General features: G+C 54.6%; 8 protein-coding genes across 8 annotated transcripts; 2 read left to right on the forward strand and 6 right to left on the reverse strand.

Moving 5' to 3' along the window:
- Nucleotides 1–13: 13 nt before the first annotated feature.
- A1O3_07840 (uncharacterized protein) lies at nt 14–445 on the reverse strand (the record flags this gene model as incomplete). Its single annotated transcript, XM_007737945.1, has 1 exon — nt 14–445. The coding sequence occupies one exon, from the start codon at nt 443–445 to the stop codon at nt 14–16; it is 432 nt and encodes a 143-aa protein (XP_007736135.1).
- A 722-nt stretch (nt 446–1,167) lies between these two features.
- A1O3_07841 (methylthioribulose-1-phosphate dehydratase) lies at nt 1,168–1,975 on the reverse strand (the record flags this gene model as incomplete). The annotated part of the gene is made up of 3 exons (XM_007737946.1): nt 1,168–1,279; nt 1,327–1,828; nt 1,879–1,975. 3 exons carry the CDS (start codon nt 1,973–1,975, stop codon nt 1,168–1,170), a joined length of 711 nt encoding a protein of 236 aa, XP_007736136.1.
- Nucleotides 1,976–2,493: 518 nt separating this feature from the next.
- A1O3_07842 (calnexin) lies at nt 2,494–4,360 on the forward strand (the record flags this gene model as incomplete). The annotated part of the gene is made up of 4 exons (XM_007737947.1): nt 2,494–2,613; nt 2,668–3,081; nt 3,134–3,787; nt 3,836–4,360. 4 exons carry the CDS (start codon nt 2,494–2,496, stop codon nt 4,358–4,360), a joined length of 1,713 nt encoding a protein of 570 aa, XP_007736137.1.
- A 549-nt stretch (nt 4,361–4,909) lies between these two features.
- On the reverse strand, nt 4,910–6,668 carry A1O3_07843 (methylmalonate-semialdehyde dehydrogenase (acylating); the record flags this gene model as incomplete). The annotated part of the gene is made up of 2 exons (XM_007737948.1): nt 4,910–5,326; nt 5,388–6,668. The coding sequence occupies 2 exons, from the start codon at nt 6,666–6,668 to the stop codon at nt 4,910–4,912; spliced, it is 1,698 nt and encodes a 565-aa protein (XP_007736138.1).
- A 559-nt stretch (nt 6,669–7,227) lies between these two features.
- On the reverse strand, nt 7,228–7,975 carry A1O3_07844 (uncharacterized protein; the record flags this gene model as incomplete). Its single annotated transcript, XM_007737949.1, has 3 exons — nt 7,228–7,719; nt 7,779–7,871; nt 7,922–7,975. The coding sequence occupies 3 exons, from the start codon at nt 7,973–7,975 to the stop codon at nt 7,228–7,230; spliced, it is 639 nt and encodes a 212-aa protein (XP_007736139.1).
- A 1,397-nt stretch (nt 7,976–9,372) lies between these two features.
- On the reverse strand, nt 9,373–11,439 carry A1O3_07845 (uncharacterized protein; the record flags this gene model as incomplete). Its single annotated transcript, XM_007737950.1, has 4 exons — nt 9,373–10,356; nt 10,406–10,790; nt 10,843–11,268; nt 11,324–11,439. 4 exons carry the CDS (start codon nt 11,437–11,439, stop codon nt 9,373–9,375), a joined length of 1,911 nt encoding a protein of 636 aa, XP_007736140.1.
- Nucleotides 11,440–13,497: 2,058 nt separating this feature from the next.
- On the forward strand, nt 13,498–14,232 carry A1O3_07846 (uncharacterized protein; the record flags this gene model as incomplete). The annotated part of the gene is made up of 1 exon (XM_007737951.1): nt 13,498–14,232. One exon carries the CDS (start codon nt 13,498–13,500, stop codon nt 14,230–14,232), a length of 735 nt encoding a protein of 244 aa, XP_007736141.1.
- Nucleotides 14,233–14,314: 82 nt separating this feature from the next.
- A1O3_07847 (uncharacterized protein) lies at nt 14,315–15,394 on the reverse strand (the record flags this gene model as incomplete). The annotated part of the gene is made up of 3 exons (XM_007737952.1): nt 14,315–14,630; nt 14,735–14,844; nt 14,912–15,394. The coding sequence occupies 3 exons, from the start codon at nt 15,392–15,394 to the stop codon at nt 14,315–14,317; spliced, it is 909 nt and encodes a 302-aa protein (XP_007736142.1).
- Between the last annotated feature and the right edge of the window lie 1,506 nt (nt 15,395–16,900).

Below are 16,900 nucleotides of genomic sequence, written 5' to 3' on the forward strand. Positions count from 1 at the left end.
GGGGTGCTATACTTCATGGATTGGTGGGCGAATGTTCCTCGGGAATGTCTTCCACGTCGCTCTCTTCAGCCAGGCGGAGTGTATGCTCGATCAGGGCCAGATCCGCGTCGAGATCTGCCAGCGTGTCGTCCAACTCACTGAAGTTAGGCACTTCCTTCCTCGTTTTGTCGAGTAGCTTTTGCAAAGAGTCGCTCTCTTTGGTTACTGCTTTCGTCTCCTTCCGCAACTCATCCTCCTGCTTTGCCAGTGCTTTGGCATTTGAATGGATGTTTTTCGCCCGAGCCTGGAGTTCAGTGTCAATGCTTGCGCCAACAGCACTGAGAGCGGCCTTGAATGCGTCTTTTGCTTCGGCGGTCCGTTGTGTCGATGACGCAGAGGACACTTGCGACGAAGGGGGCACCGACTGCGATTGCGACTGCGACTGCGGCTGCGATGCTGCGGACATTGTGACTATAAGGTGCGTCAGATCCCATTGTTGCTTCCGGATCTTATGCTGGAGAACCTTTGGCTTGCCAGCACCGTCACTCGAACGACGCCAGGCGGTGAAGAGGCAGATGTGTAATGGCGATCCTGGACTGCTGTTTAGTACTGCAAGGCGTTACCTACCAGGTATGTGGTACCAGCAGTACTGTTGAAGCCAAGATGCATACAGGGAAGACGTCTTCGGGCTAAACACGCCTACCATTTGCTACTATCTCAGGTTGCAAGGCCAGTGGTGCCAGACGCGCCAAGGATTATCGTTCTTACAAAAAATGTAGGTACGGAGTATATTGTACGGAGTACGTACTTACAATTACTTCAATTACAAGTTGTTCTTGCCGTACAGAGCACCACTACAGGAGTAGTATGCTATACGAAGAGATCACCGGTAGCTACCTATCTTCACCGACTACTTTCACTAGCAGACTGTACTGAGTGGGTGTCTTGATGCGCAATTAAACTCGAACGAGAATTAAAAAACATGTCCCACGGTCAAAACAGGAGCAAGAATCTATAAGAGATATCCGAAATCTAAATCATGTCGTATGACAGCCAAAGAGTCGCAGAATGAGGTGTGCAAGAGGCACGTACAACTCGAACTATTCTGCTGCACTTCTGCAGTATAGGTCTTGTCGGTCGGCACCTGGACAGGCGCGAGATGCCGGCCCTTTGGGAGCACCATGGGTTTCATATTGTCCACGGCAAGCCAAGTCGGTGCATCTCAACAGCAAGCTGGAATAAATAGTCCAGGCTCTCGCACTGGGTTTTGGCTTTGGCCACCGTTTCGCCCCAAACGTAACTAGACATGTCAGCAATCAAGATATCCAGAGCGGGAAAGGTACGAACATTCCATGTCGCCGAACCAGCACGGCGTAGGTGTCTGGATACTGCTCCATCGCCTTCTCCAAGCTTTCAGTCAAGTCCTCCTCAAACGGCGTGTTCTCAATGATCGGCACACGCAGTGTGTCATGGAACCCAAGCATTCCCTTTCCAGGCCCTTTCGGGATCCCCTTGATCTGCTCAATGTTGCTGATCTCAAAACACGCCTCCTTGCCAAACGTCTTCTCAACCAGGAGAGTCACCAGAACACACCACTGGGAATGAGAGTGGATGCAGCAACCGGCCCCTCGTTCGAAGGCAGCAAGGAAGAGTGGCGTGCAAGCAGACGGCTTCAGCTCATAAGGCTTCCGTATGTACTGTCGTGCAGATGGCGGATACTTGGGAGTTGGGTAGGAAAGGACAAACATGTCGTCGGGCTTGATAAGCTCTTTCTGCACGCCCGAGGGAGCAATGTAGACATGTTCGTCTTTCCGGATGCTAGTGCCGCCTCCAGTTCCAGTGACCCATCCTTGAATGGAGTTAGTTTTCGTAACACGCATTGTCAACCTACCATCTTACCGAGACTATAGAACTGTTTGCACAGTCTAGGAATCAGGTTTGCAGGATGGTCCGGATCATCGGACTGGACCAGATGATCGTTGTTGGTCTCCGCCATGTTACACGCCGCAAAAGGGGTCGGGGCGCTGCTGGGACTTCAATCCAGCTGTCACTTGACCCGGATGATCTGAAGGCGCTCTATGCAGTAATAGAGGCGACGACCTGCACCAAAAAAGACCGATGATAGCAACCATCAATCCTGCACCTGCAACCGCAGCGAAAAAAAGAAGACGCCATCAGCGCACGTGATACCGCCCTTTTCACCTGCGGTCCTGCGGTCCCTGCGGTTGCACGTGGGCTCCCCCAACCCCGCCTTGGAACGCAGCGGCAGAAGACTTACCTACAATGGACTAGTACTGCTCCTAGCCGTACTCCGTGCTATCAAGTTTAGCGTGACATCTGGCTCCTGCGGTGGAGCATCCAGTAAAGGACACCTTTGGGCTTTCTCTGACCTTCGACTTGTGAAATATATCCTCGATTGAGTGGACATCTCCTCGTCTCTTGCATTCTCTCAACTCGTGTCTTTTCTTCTGCCAACCGTCACCATATTGTTGTCATACCTGGTGTGTGCCCGTCATGCGCTTCAACGCGGCCATTGCCCCGGCTCTCTGTGCCTCGGTCCTCCTCGCTGGCAGCACCCTCGCACAGGAGGACAGTGAGCCATCAGCCACTGTGGTTGAGCGGCCAACTTTCACTGTAAGTTGTGCATACATCACCCCAGGCTGTCTGCAATAACTAACGGCCTGGTAGCCCACAAACCTGAAAGCCCCCTTTCTAGAGCAGTTCACCGATGACTGGGACACACGGTGGACACCATCTCACGCCAAAAAGCAAGACTCCAAGAGCGACGAGGACTGGGCCTACGTTGGAGAGTGGTCGGTGGAAGAACCATCCGTCTTCCCCGCCATTGTAGGTGACAAGGCGTTGGTGGTGAAGAATGCTGCTGCGCATCATGCTATCTCCGCCAAGTTCCCTGCGGTCATCAACAACAAGGGAAAGACGTTGGTCGTTCAGTATGAGGTCAAGCTCCAAAACGGCCTCGAGTGCGGAGGTGCCTATATGAAACTCCTACGGGAAAACAAGAAACTACATGCTGAGGAGTTCTCTAACGCCTCGCCGTATGTTATCATGTTCGGTCCTGACAAGTGCGGAGCGACAAACAAGGTGAGTTCGATTGAGTGTAGATGCTCTTGTGTAGTGCGCTCACAATTCCCAGGTCCACTTCATCTTCCAACACAAGAATCCCAAGACTGGCGAATACGAAGAGAAGCACCTCAAGAGCCCTCCCCAGGCAAAGATCACCAAACTTACCACTCTTTATACTCTCATCGTCAAACCAGACAACACCTTCGAACTGTTGATCGACAACACGTCGGTGAAGAACGGAAGCTTGCTGGAAGATTTCTCCCCCGCCGTTAATCCTGCCAAGGAGATTGATGATCCAAAAGACAAGAAGCCCGACGACTGGGTCGAGCTTGCCCGCATTCCTGACCCTGAAGCTAAGAAACCTGAGGATTGGGATGAGGACCAGCCTTTCGAGGTCGTTGATGAGGAGGCCGAGAAGCCCGATGACTGGCTTGAGGACGAGCCCGCAACTATCCCCGACCCTGAAGCCGAAAAGCCAGAAGACTGGGATGACGAAGAAGATGGTGATTGGATTCCTCCTCAGGTCCCGAACCCCAAATGTGAAGAGGTGTCAGGCTGTGGAAAGTGGGAACCTCCATTGAAGAAAAACCCCTTGTACAAGGGCAAGTGGACTGCGCCGTATATCGACAACCCAGACTACAAGGGGCCATGGGAACCGCGCAAGATCCCCAACCCAGACTATTTCGAGGACAAGACGCCCGCCAACTTTGAACCTATCGGAGCAGTACGTCTTCTCGTCCGGTTCTCGTGAGACACTCGCTAACTTGTTTAGATCGGCTTCGAGATTTGGACCATGCAATCGGACATCTCATTCGACAACATCTACATCGGGCACTCCATTGAGGAGGCTGCGGCTTTCCGAGCCGAGACCTACGACATCAAGCGACCAATCGAGGAGGCCGAAGAAGCCAAGACGAAGCCCAAGACACCAGAGACACCCAAGTCCCCCTCGGATCTCAAATTTGCCGATGATCCTGTCACCTTTGTCAAGGAGAAGCTGGAATTGTTCGTCACTCTTGCCCAGAAAGACCCCATTGAGGCCATCAAGTTCATGCCCGAGGTCGCTGGTGGGATCGGCGGAGTTGTCGCCCTGCTCATCGCCATCGTTGTCGGTCTGTCTGGCCTGGGTGGCTCGGCGGCTCCAAGCAAGGAAGACATCAAGAAAAGCGCTCAAAAGGCCAAGGATGCCGCCACTGATGCAAAGGACAAGGTTGCTGAGGCTGTGGCAAGTGGCGCCGATGCGGTCAAGGCTGATGTCAACAAGAGAACCACTCGATCAAGCGGCAGCGCGGAGTAACTCCTGCATAATTCGCGGCCTCTTGACGGGTGGTCAAGCGAGATCTGGCCGATGCAACACCGCACTATGGTGGCAGGACGTGTAGCAATTTGAAAAGTGCTTTTAGAAAGCCTTGTACAACCAAGGACGGGGAAATGGCACCAGGAATGAGCTTGCCGGAAATTATTTAGTACACCATCCTCACTACTACTTGGCCCATTCAATGGCTGGTGCGTAGCTGGCCAGGAGACTGGTCTTGTTAGGTATGACTTTCATGCAGCGGCGCAATACCATTTCAGATTCTGTTTGTCATGATTACAGTATTCCCGCGATACTTCTGGGTAGATTTCACGACCTCAGGCACAGGGCCTTTTGATCCGGATTGAGTCCATCTGAAGGTTCAGAACAGGCCCAAACTCGCTTATACAATTTTGCTCATATCAGGACTTGACAGCCATTGGAATTCCCCTTGGTTCTGAGAATTCCACCCACCAGCTTTTGCTCATTAAACAGCCAACCGTCAATCCCAGCCTTCTTTGTCCGTAGTTTCCTTCCCCTTGGGCCTGGGACTCACGAATGCGTGGGCATGGCGACCTGTTTCTCTGTCGCCACCGCATCCTCGGCGCGCCACAGACTGGTGACGGTCTTCCATTGAGTGTAGAATCTGAGACCATCCTTGCCGTAGAAGTTGGAAACACCGGTTCCGGCCACACTCTTCTTGTTGCCGGTGAAGCTGAACATGGGCAACGGGACCGGGATGGGCACGTTGATACCGATCTGGCCGGCCTCGAGCTCCTTCTGGAACAGTGATGCCGTGGGGCCAGAGCGGGTGAAGACGGCAGCGCCGTTGCCATATTGGTTCGCGTTGATCAGAGAAATGGCCTCTTCGGTAGTGTCCACATTCAAGCAGACGAGGACGGGGCCAAAGATCTCTTCCGTGTAGCATTTCATGTGAGGCTTGACATTGGTAATGATGGTTGGGCCAACCTGGAGTACAGTTAGCTGCGATTTCCTCGGCGGGAAAAGAGGGGTCGGGGGATCAACTTACCCAGTTGCCATTAGGATACTTTGCGGGCTTCTGGCCTCGGCCATCCAGCAGGATGGTGGCGCCTTCGTCGGCAGCGCTCTGAATCAAGTCCTCAACACGCTGCTTGCTCTGAGGGCTGATCAAGGGGCCAAGATCAGCACCCTCCTCGAAGCCACCGTCGAGGCGCAGGTTCTTTGCGCGTTCGGCCAACTCGGGAAGCCATTCCTTGGTTTCCCCAATCATGACCAGTGTGCTGAGGGCCATGCAACGCTGACCTGCAGCACCAAAAGCAGCACCGGCAATGGCGTTGAGTGCGTGATTCTTGTTGCAGTCAGGGAGGACAGCGGCGTGGTTCTTTGCGCCAAGGTTTGCCTGGACACGTTTTCCTTGTGCCGAGCCTCGAGTATAGATGTATTCGCCAGCACGGTTCGAGCCCACGAAGGAGATGGCCTTGATGGCTGGCTCATCAATGATAAAGTCGACCGTCTTGGCCGCACCGTGGACGATATTGACGACGCCTTCGGGGAAACCCGCCTCTTTGCAGAGTTCGGCGATGATCATGGTCGCACCAGGGTCCCGTTCACTAGGCTTCAAGATCAAAGTATTGCCGGTGACAGTGGCCAGGGGAACACTCCAAAGAGGGATCATGGCGGGGAAGTTGAAGGGGCAGATGGAGGCCACCACGCCCAGAGGCTCACGGTATGAACGAGTTTCCATATCTTTGGCTACTTCAATGACCTCTCCTGGGATCTGTGTGGTGATGCCGCATGCGGTCTCGCAGACTTGCAGACCACGGAGCACATCACCCTTCGCATCTGCAAAGGTTTTGCCTTGCTCAAGTGTGATGGAAGCCGCCAATCGGTCCATGTTCTGTCGGACCAGATGAGTCAAGCGGAAGATGATTTGTTGTCTCGTCATGATCGAGGTGGCTCGCCATTTGGGGAACGCCTTCTCTGCGGACTCGACGGCCGCCTTCAATTCGGCGTCGGTAGTCTGGGGGACCCGAGTGACGAGGTTATTCGTGGCTGGGTCGTGGAGGTCGATCCATGTTGTGGCATTGGAAGGCACGAACTGGTTATCGATGAAGTTGGGCGTGTCGACGACATTGGTGATTTGCTCGTGGTTTCTGGGGTAGTCGGCGACTGCGGCGCTGGCAGCAGCGAGCTGGCGGGTCGTGGCATGTAGGCGTCGCTTTGCAACGATCTGGGCCGGCGACGTCCTGAGCGCGGCGGAAGCGAACTGAGGCGCTCGTCTGCCCGACAGGGCGGGGACGGCACGAAGAAGCGAGCGGCGCGAGGCCATCATAGCTGGAGGGGAGAGGTGGGAGGCAAGCTACGAGATGGGAGTCGACGAGTCGTCGATGGAATCTCGAGAGGAGCGGTCGTTGTACAGGAATATAAAAGAAAAAAACCAGGCACGCCCACCTCCGCTCATAGTCATTGCTTTGCCATAGCCGACCCGTGGGAGGAGTTCGAGCAGCGAGGGTCGCGCGCGGCGCTCGAGATATTGCCGCCGCCCGAGGTCAGATGGGGATGCTCCGATTGGCTGGCCTGCCCTCCGCAGACGGCGAGGGGAGAAGACCGAGATACAGGCCACCTACAGGGCGCTCTCTGTCCACGGGCCAGTTGCCCCAGATTATTCAACTGCCAAATACTTGCCTAGTATGGCAGGCTGACGGGTATCACCGGGCAGCCCGAGAGCTTAGGGACCTGACTCGCTGGCGATATAAGTACTCGTACCGGATCGCTGTCTGTTCGACTACCTAAGGTACATACCAACCGCCTGGCGTCGAGTGCCGGCGTCTCGGAACCTACTCTGTAGTACATAGTAGGTACTACTACTATCTGCATGTCTTGTCCCCCTACTCGTAGGCCAGCGCCTCGTCAACATCATCATCATCATCCGCCGCCTCTGCCTTGCCTTGGTAATCATACACCAGTCGGGCTCTCTGCACCTTCCCGCCCTTCCACACCACCACTCGCCGTGTGTATCTCCGCTCGCCCTTGATCTCCTCGAAGCCCCAGGTCTGCTCGGCAATCCAGTCTCCGCCGTCGACATTCTTGACCCAGCTCTGCACGTGTTCGTCGTCGAGGAATTTGGAGTCTGTCTGGCCATCCTTGAGCTTCTCGGCTCGCAGGAACGCAGCATCCTCTTCCGAGGCAGGGCCTTCGATGACAAGGCTGCCCGTTTGCCACAATCGTGACCTCCCTTGAACTTTCCCAAAGATTCTGTCGGCATGATCCCTAAGTTGCCAATCAAGCGTACGATTTTCTTGGGTAGTTGAAAGGCCCGAGGCCACCGACGTAATGTCAATGTGGTAGAAAGAGTCTTCCTTGTATTCTTTGACCGTGAGCTGCTGCTGGTCAGTGGGGTGTAGTGGGGTGTTGCGAGGTATGGATAAGCTTGACGTACGACAACCGTAGCCAGGCTGATGGCCTTGCGGGTGAACCAACTCAGACCCTGGAGGGTAAGCATGGCGTCGACGTCGTCTGATAGCGACTTGCTCTAGTGGCCGGTCAGAGCAAGGTCCTTGGCGCGCTGGGCTGGAAACTCACCATAATAAACTTGCCGGACAGGTTAGTGCAAGTGATTTCTGGTGGTGCAGCCATGGCGGGAGGTGGCTACGGCGTACTGTATCTTTCTGACTGGGCGAGACGCTGAGGTTGGAAGTCTGAAGTCTGAATTGGAGAGGGACGGGGAGGGAATAGAGAGGGAAACAAATAAGGAGAGGGGGAGAGGCCACGAAGGCAAGCTGATCTGGAGGATGGGATACAAGGACTCACATGGTACCTAGGTAGGCGCAGCAAGTACATACAGTACGACGTCAATAATGCGAGCGGGCAGTAGTCGTATGGACAGCTGTAGTAGTGTGCACAGTATCCATCCCCATCACCATCCCAACTGGCCAGCATGTGCAGTCCGCCAGTGCCAGTGCCAGTACCAGCACCAGCACTGCTACTGCTACTGCTATTCCTGTCACCACTAATTTAGGTAGGTACTATACCTCTGGGTACTATACGGGCGGGGAGCTGTATTATGTGCACCTTACAGAATAAGTTTAAGGCTTAGGAGGCCCCTAAGCCTCCCGAGGTCAGTTCAACTACCAGCCAAGCTATGGGCTCTCCCCAATAGGTGCGCTACAGTATGTGCTGCACCTACCTACCCGCCTTTCCACGATGTCAGCTCAGGGTTATATCTCTGCCCACCCGTCACCCGTCCGCGTCAAGGATGAGGTATTAACGATGGGCCGGTGCCTTATCATCGAATCATGGCGCCAGCCAGCATGTATTCCTATGCCTCGTCACTGAGCGACAGACAGACTGCAGCCTGCGCAGGCGGAGCCGGAGCCGGTATCCAAGGAAAGAGAAGACTCGCTCCTGGTAGCAGCAAGCTCGAAGCATTGAAAGATACCATTATAAAGATTCCTCTCTTTCTCGAAGACTCTGGATATCATAGCAATCAATTCGGAAGGACATCTATAGTATACATTTACTACATGTCCTATGGTAGTCTGGTAGTATAGTACCTGAGTTATAATAGGTCCTGTAACTGTCGAGCCGCCCTCCAACAGCGTGTGCCAGTCAGTGTTTCCTGTTTCCAGGAATCCTCCATCAAACTGTATACAGTTCAGTCGTGGCAGTGACATTGTGCTCTGAGATTCTACTACTCGGCCCCCCGATGGTATATCGCAAGCGCAGGACTGCGGGCGGAAGCAAAGGAATGATAGACATGATATTTCTCTGATCTTGGGAACTAGACTAACTGTTCACACCTATGGGATGCTAACAGAGATAGGACTAGAGTGCCCATCCGTCGCATAGAATAAATGGTCCAGAAACAGGCTGGTATTCTAGTGGGCAGCCTGATTTCGGTCACCACTCAGGTCGTCAGCAAAGCTTGCAAATTGAGATATCCTTGATGGGGGTGACATAGCGCATTCTGCCGCATCCAGGGCCTTGAGATTTCGCACATTGGCTGATCCCAAGCAGCATAAGCAAGCGCCACTTTACGCCGACTTCTCTTCAGACTGCTCACGAGATTCCGGGTACTCATCGGAATCGAATTTGTACAGTTGCGGTGGAGTGAGCCCCTTGCGCCGAAGCACCGTCGTCTTAAACCAATACGGCGCGACCTGGGAGGTCTGGTAATGCATATGGGTCCGGGTCGGCACAGCAAAGACGTAGTCCAACTCTTCAAGAGTCCGCTGCTTGGTTTCTGGGAGCCAGAGGAAGATCATGACGAATGCAATGGCATTCAGACCGGCGTAGAATCCGAACGCACCTTGAGGCGTCAATGCTTGAAGCATCCGTGGGAAAGTGAGAGAAAGAACCGAAGCCCAGAAGTTGTTGGTCGCCACCGCCCATGACATGCCAACCTCCCGATGAGATAGAGGGAAGACCTCGGCAGAGTAGGTGAACGGAACCGGACCTTCTCCGGGCGAGTAAAAGGCATCGAACAGGAAGATGAAGAACGCAATGAGGCCGAGGTGGGCATCACTGCCCGACGGGATCCAGAAACAAAAGCCTGCCGCCAGGAGAGTCCAGCACATATTGGGAAATGTGAAGAGCAACAAGGCTCGTCTTCCAAAAGTGTCGATCGTCCATACAGCAGGCCAGGCGAAGACGAAGTTGACCAGGCCAAACCCCCATGAAGCGAGAAGAGCCCCGGTCACGCTAGCACCTGCATTTGCAAAGACCGTCGACGAGTAAAAGGAGATGATGTTGATCCCGCACATTTGCTGAGCAATCATGACAATGCCGGATGCCTGCGTGGCACGTCGGATGCGAGGGATGGTGAAAAGTTCGATGAATCGGGTAAAGAAATTACCACGGGCGGCGACACCTGACTCCTCGACAAGGATGTCCTCCTGGACCAGCTGCGCGTGGATATAATACAGATCTCGAGCAGCTTGCAGAGGCGTGTTCCGGAGACGGAGCAACGCTTTATAAGCCTTAAAGTGCTTCCCTTTCTTCATGAGCCAACGAGGAGACTACGACAGGTTAGTTGGGGCCCGAGCCAGACAGTAGCGTCGCACAAACCTCGGGGCAGAAATATATCCCAATCACCAAGGGAATGGCGGGGATGAAGGCTGAACCCAACTGCAATCTCCAGGCAATGCGGCCGGTGTTTTTGACGGCCAGGTTTGCACAAGTGCCGAGGAAGATGCCAAAGGCGGTCCAGACTTGCCAGGACATGACGAGGCCTCCACGAATGTTGGTGGGCGAGTTTTCTGCCGAGAAAACGGGCACAGTGACTTCCTTCAAGCCCATACCAATTCCGAGGAGAACACGAGTTGCCGCGAGCTGGCCCCAGTGCTGAGTGCATGCTGAGCCGATGGGGGAGAGCAGCGAAAAGATGGCGCCAATGAAAATGGTGCCACGACGGCCGACCAGATCATTGATAGGATCAGAAATCCATCCAGCACTACAGATGTCAGCACAGACGGCGTCCGAGTTGGGCAGTGTCGACGACGTACAAGAAGGCGATCGCAATATACGGGCAAGAGTTGATGAACCCAATCAGCCATGAATTGCTCTCGCAGTTGCCCTTGGCTTCGCAGACGGGGCCAGAGTCCGGGATGCCGAACGCGACCGGAAACGTCAAGTTGGCCCCATTGGAGCCTGTTTGGTCCCAGCCTTGTATAGCTGCGGCGATGGAGTTCAGGATGATTGTGAAATAGAGGGTTTTCGGGTGCCTCCAGCGGTGAGTGACTTCTTCGCGGAGGGTCTGGCGCTCTGTCTCATCCAACTCGGGAATGTGTTCAATGGCATGGGGGCTCTGAGCAACCAACGCTGCCTTGCGGAGAAGGGGTAGAACGTCGGTGAGTTGGTTTTCATTGGCAAACATCTCGACGTCCTGCAGCAGCTGCTCCCGTGGGATGCCCACAAGAGGATTGCGAACCCTTTACAGTCGGTTAATCAGGTGAGAAGTGGCGCAGTCTAACATCATGGACTCACTCTCCCGTGCTGTTTGAAGTCAGTTGGGCGATACTAGCTTTCCTCTTAGACTCGTCAGCGAAGAGGACGCTCTGCCGCCTACTCTCCGTTGCGATAGCATCCTTAAGGGTCGACATGGTCGCAGTCACTGTTGGGATGCGTGGTGGGATCAGCCTAGTTGAATCGGAGAGGTAGGAGGAGGCGGGGGTGCGAGCGAAAGGGTTGAAGCGATCTGAAGAACTGTTGTCTCAGAGGGAGGCAGGGTTTGCAGGGTTGGTTCAAGGTACCATCGAATTGATTGCATCAGCCCGGGTTGACCGCCCGTTATATGTATTGACGAGCGGGGTCCTCTTCAGTCAAGATGCGCTATAGCAAATGTACCTGTCAGCATGTGAAGGACGGACACAGTTGGCATTCGACCTTAGCCTCGAGCAGGGGTGCGACTGGTGAATGCTGATTCTGGCCTGAGTGGCAGGTGTCACGCGACAACGCAGGGCGTGGTCGGACTGGGCGACAAGGTCCGGACGGAGTACTGTACAACTCCTTCCTGAGGCATGGGTCGACGAGAGGATGCGGTGACCAGCATTAGCTCGACCAAAGGGACGAATGGCTAAGCAGAGGTGTTGGGCATGGAGGCCTCCTAAGCCTGCGACGTTGCAACTGACTTTAGCGTCAAGTCCCCCGCCTTCGATGTCTGCTGCCATCATGTCAGCGGCGTACAATGGCGACGGCGACGGCGACGACGCAGACGAGTAGGAGGAGAGGGAGGGGAGGGAGGAGGAGGAGGAAGATGATGGCTGTCCGGGGTCCGGGGTACAGTACTAGTACTTCCTATACTAGTACGCTGGCCAAATGCCTGTCAGCCCATCCACGCCGTGGTCAGCCCTCCAGAATGTCACCCTACCAACTCCCTACCTGGCTCACCATTTCGATCTCATGCAGCTAGCAGCCCGATGCTGTCGCCCTTTGACTGATCTCAGCCTGTGCGCTCGATTCCCCGTCCAGCCGCCCACCAGATGGCTGCATCGAGTTCGGCGTCTACAACCCGAGGCACAGACTGCGCCTCTGCCCAACAGTTCGCCTGAACCCCTGCTCACGGCAGACTGCTCGACGTCGACATCGACGCCGATGCCAGCTCTGGAGGTCATGATAGGCTCGTGGGGCGCCCTCTTACAAATTGCTTGCACGGGGATAGTCGCAGTCTTGGTAGAGCTTGGGCAGCCGAGACCACACGACCTTATGACTCTGTGCTAATACCTTAGGCACTACTAGCGTGGTCAATCCTCCGCCTTTTCCTCTATCGATCCGGGGTCACAGCAGCCAGCCCATACCCAGCCACCAAAAGGAGGCTAAGAAGGCCGAGAACGAGGACTTAGGCTGGCCGATGCTTGGAGTGATGACATCTCATGGCACTGAAGATTGCCCTCATGGGCAATCTAGTGAGAACACAATACTCCGTACACAATCCAAGTGATATGGGCTCCCCCGCCAGGGTCAACATGGTCAAGAGAGGAAGATACATATTTTCTGACCTGACAATAACCTAGAGGACTCCCCAAAACATATCACTGGCTATGGCGACAATTGGAGCCGCATGAGCGTCTGATAGACCTGTCTTATGCTCAGAGGCGATCTAAGCACGATCTGTTTTGAGCCACCTGCCGACACTCGGCGAGAACAGACACTGCTATGTCGATGCCAAAAGGGGTAACCCCGTACACATGTGCGTGTGTGTATACATTTCTTCAGCCTGATGGTGATGTCTTCTACTCATACCAAGCACATGGTGTTGCATCCCCTCGGTGAGTCCTAAAACTGCAACAGAACAGAAGAGGGAATCTTGATAGTGTTGTCCTCCAGCCCCTGATGCTGGTGACTCTTCATTGTGGTGAACTGCTGACAATTGCCCATGGACAATACACTCCACATATACTCCACACGTCTGGCTCTGCCGGCCGTGGCCTTTTGAATACACGGCCATCGACACCGGCCAGATTTGCCGCCGCCTTTCCTGGCCGACGTGGACACGCCGTGCGCATTTGTAAGACGGCGAATATAGCCGTGGCACTGTTGTCTATATAACTGTGTTCAGAATCTCTGGTTCAGCCCAGGAGACACTTGCACCTCTGAATCCTCCTACTCCTACGTCCTACTATTATTTCGACAGACAATTTCGACCAAAAAACACAGCCAAAATGCCTGCCAAACAAACAGTGGTACTCATCTCCGGCGCCAACTCGGGCATTGGGCTTGCTGTGGCGAACCAGCTTGCCCGAGACCATGGATACCATGTCATCGTCGGGGCACGAAACGCTGCTGCCGGAGAGAAAGTGGCTGCTGCCCTCGTGGCGGACGGATATTCAGCCTCCTCCGTCCAGCTTGACGTCACCTCAGACGAGTCGATTGAAGCAGCGGTCCAACAGATCACGCGCGAGTTCGGAGTCCTGGACGTGCTGATCAACAATGCGGGCACCCTACTGGATGTCAGCGACCATGGCATGTCGATGCGAGAACTCTTCAACCATACTTACAACACCAACGTCACTGGCGCCGCCTGCCTGACCGAGGCATGCATCCCACTCCTGCGCAAAGCCGAGCTTCCGCGCGTCGTCTTTGTCTCGTCGCGCATGGGCTCCATCTCCGAAGCGTCGGACAAGTCGAAGCCTTACTATAGCACCGACTACAAGACATACGATGCCAGCAAGGCCGCCCTCAACATGGTGGCTCTCAACTACAACCGGATCCTCGAAGATAGCGGTGCGCGGGTGAATGCAGTGTGCCCCGGGTTGGTCAAGACCAAGCTCACGGGAAATCATCCGATGGGATCATCGACAGAATTGGGAGCACAGCGAATCGTCGAAGTAGCCACTGCCGGAAAGGGAAGCCCTACAGGGACTTTCTCGGATCGAGGCGGTAACATTCCTTGGTAGCTGGACGGCTTGAGACTTGAGAGTGTGTAGGCCGAATTGCTGGAATCGAGCGGGCAAGGCCCAGGCTAGACAGTTGCTTCATTCATAACATAGTACCGACCAGATTCAATAGAGAACCCAGATTATCGATGCCGGCGTTCCAGAGATCCAGCTTCCGTATATTGGACGGCATGTAAGGAGCCTGCTGTACATCGAGCAGATCGCCTAGAGTCACCATGCCGCTATGGTGAAAAATGCGGCTCCCCTTATACTCTGCTTCCCAGGCAGACTGCGTGGGCGCCTCCCAGAGAGATTTGGAACTAGGAAGCGGGAGGGATCGATAGCTCTGCGAGGCATCGCAGCTGACCCCGTTTTTAACACACACGGCACAGCTCATGAGGAACCATAGATTCGTAAGCCTACATCCACGGTTTCGATCAGTAAAGAGTTCTATCAGACCATGGGCAACAGGTAGAGCAGAGAGCCAGATAGCCAGGCCTGAAGCACCACAAGGCGTACGTACCTTCGCCGAGATTCGGCAAAAATCCAGTCTTCCCAGGTCAAACTTGGGCTAGAAAGCTCGTTCCCACAGGCGTGTCCGCCGCACATGCTCTTGAACGAAATGTAGAGGTCCTTCCTCCCGGTCAGCGAGCTAGAACCCCTGCGAGAGGACGGGGACGAGAGTGGGGCGGGGACTTACATGTAATGCGTGCAGAAACTCGAGGCGGTGTTCTTCGGCTTCGCGCGAAGAGTCGACGATGATCATGGTCAAATACACCATGGAAGCTTGCATTGTGGCCAGGGATTCGAAGATGGACATGTGGTGTATCTTGTGGATAGTAAGCATGCATTCGGATGACAGATTAGGTACTATACACACTTCGTCGGTAAAGCGACGGCACTCGATCTTGATGCTCCGCCAAAGAAAACGACTGGTTTCGGGGGTGCGTGAGGCAAACATCTGCGCAAGGCTCATGCAGGTCGCCAGTGCTTCGGGCAGAGCGCCTCTCGAGCCCTTCAACAGGAGTTGCGTCTGTGGATGGATGAACCAGGGAAACGTCTCTCTGCGGATCATCATGGCTGGAATTGATCGTAGCGACTGAATGATCAGGTCGGCGTTGTGTTGGGCATGAGGCTGCTCCATGTGAAGCACGTCGATGAGATCCGAGTTTACCCTCACCATGGAACTGGCCGTCACTGGCGAGAGAGAGACGCCACGGCGTATCCATCCACACCACGGCCAGACTTCCTGGGTCAGCATGGAGTCATGCGGAACCGCCGAGGCATCTGTCCAAAATTGGCCACGACCCCAAGTGTCAGTTTCGAACGTGGGCAGGTCGGTAACCCCCTTCAGCGAAGACCTCGGTCTGCTCAGTTCGACTGATAAGCCACCATCGCGGCTGGTGATCGGTAGCTGGGAGAAATCTACGATTGAATCGTCTGTAAAGCTGAGGTCTCCGCTGGACAATATCTCATCGTCCGCAGACCAGGTCGGATGAGCCCCATGACCAAGCGAGGCACTCAGCTGGCTGCTAGACGTTGCCCTCACTGTGAGGGGAGCCGCTGTTGATGGTCTGGCCGATGTCCGTCTACCCGCTGCCTCCGACCCCTCATACACACACCCGATGCCTTTCTTCGTGCACCGCGAACAAGGCTCTTCAAAGCTGCATTTGGTCTTGGCGGCATTACATGCCCGGCATGATCGTGGCCGCTTGCGGGTGCGACCGCCACAGTAGCGAAGATGTCTATCACGCGAGTATTCTGGCCAAAATGTCAGATCACGAGTGGTTTGATGCCCAGATGAGCAGGGGGTCTCACCGTTGGCGAAAGGTTTGTTGCAGAGAGAGCAAAAGTAAACAGCCGGTGGCGAAGAATCGGAGGACTCGATTGGCGAATGGGCAAACTCGGTGTCTCCCTGCATAGCTGTGTGTCTACACTGCCAGACTGCAAGAGAGTGTCCTGCAGTACGACTGTGTGTACTCCGTAAGATGCCAGGTGTGGGTGGTGGGATGATGGTTGAAGTCTGCAAGGCTGACGACTAATGCTCCAGCAAACCAGAGCCGCCGGTGGCGAGCCAGATTGGGCTTAGCTCCGGCAAATTTGGCCGGCTGAGTCATCTCCGTGATCTTGTGTACTCCGTACAGCCTTGCACATTGTTAAGGTACTCAGCTGCCGGTGGCGGTCTTGTGTTGTTTGTCCGTATTTGGAGGTTCATTGGGAGCCTTAGGGCCCTTACCTTACGTGCCTTATGTACATAATAATACGTACTATAGTCCGACCATGTTAGTGGTAGCAGCTCCTTGGATACTCCGTACGCCGTACGGAGGTACCTGCTACAGAGTGCTCGTGCTCGGTAGTACACCAAGATACCCGTCTTGGCATGGGCTTTCAGCGCATCCATCCGTGTAGTGCTCCGTATGATATTCGTACATCGTACTCCGTACTCTACTCTGTGAGGTCTGTACCCACTCGCGCCCTATGGAGTACAGAATAAGACTCTTCATTGACGGTTGATTGTTACTGACGACGACACATTTCATTTCTCCCATGCCAGCCTGCACTCCAGCCCGGACCTCACTCCCTCGTCTGACCTCCGTCTCACCTCGATCTGCTACACATCCCTATAGAAGGCCCCTCCTGCCCGCGATAGCAATCCGTCGACAGCATCCCCGTCTTTTTCAATCCTCTC

This window comes from Capronia epimyces (assembly GCF_000585565.1).
Source record: "Capronia epimyces CBS 606.96 chromosome Unknown aczIQ-supercont1.7, whole genome shotgun sequence".
Taxonomy (NCBI): Eukaryota; Fungi; Ascomycota; class Eurotiomycetes; order Chaetothyriales; family Herpotrichiellaceae; genus Capronia; species Capronia epimyces.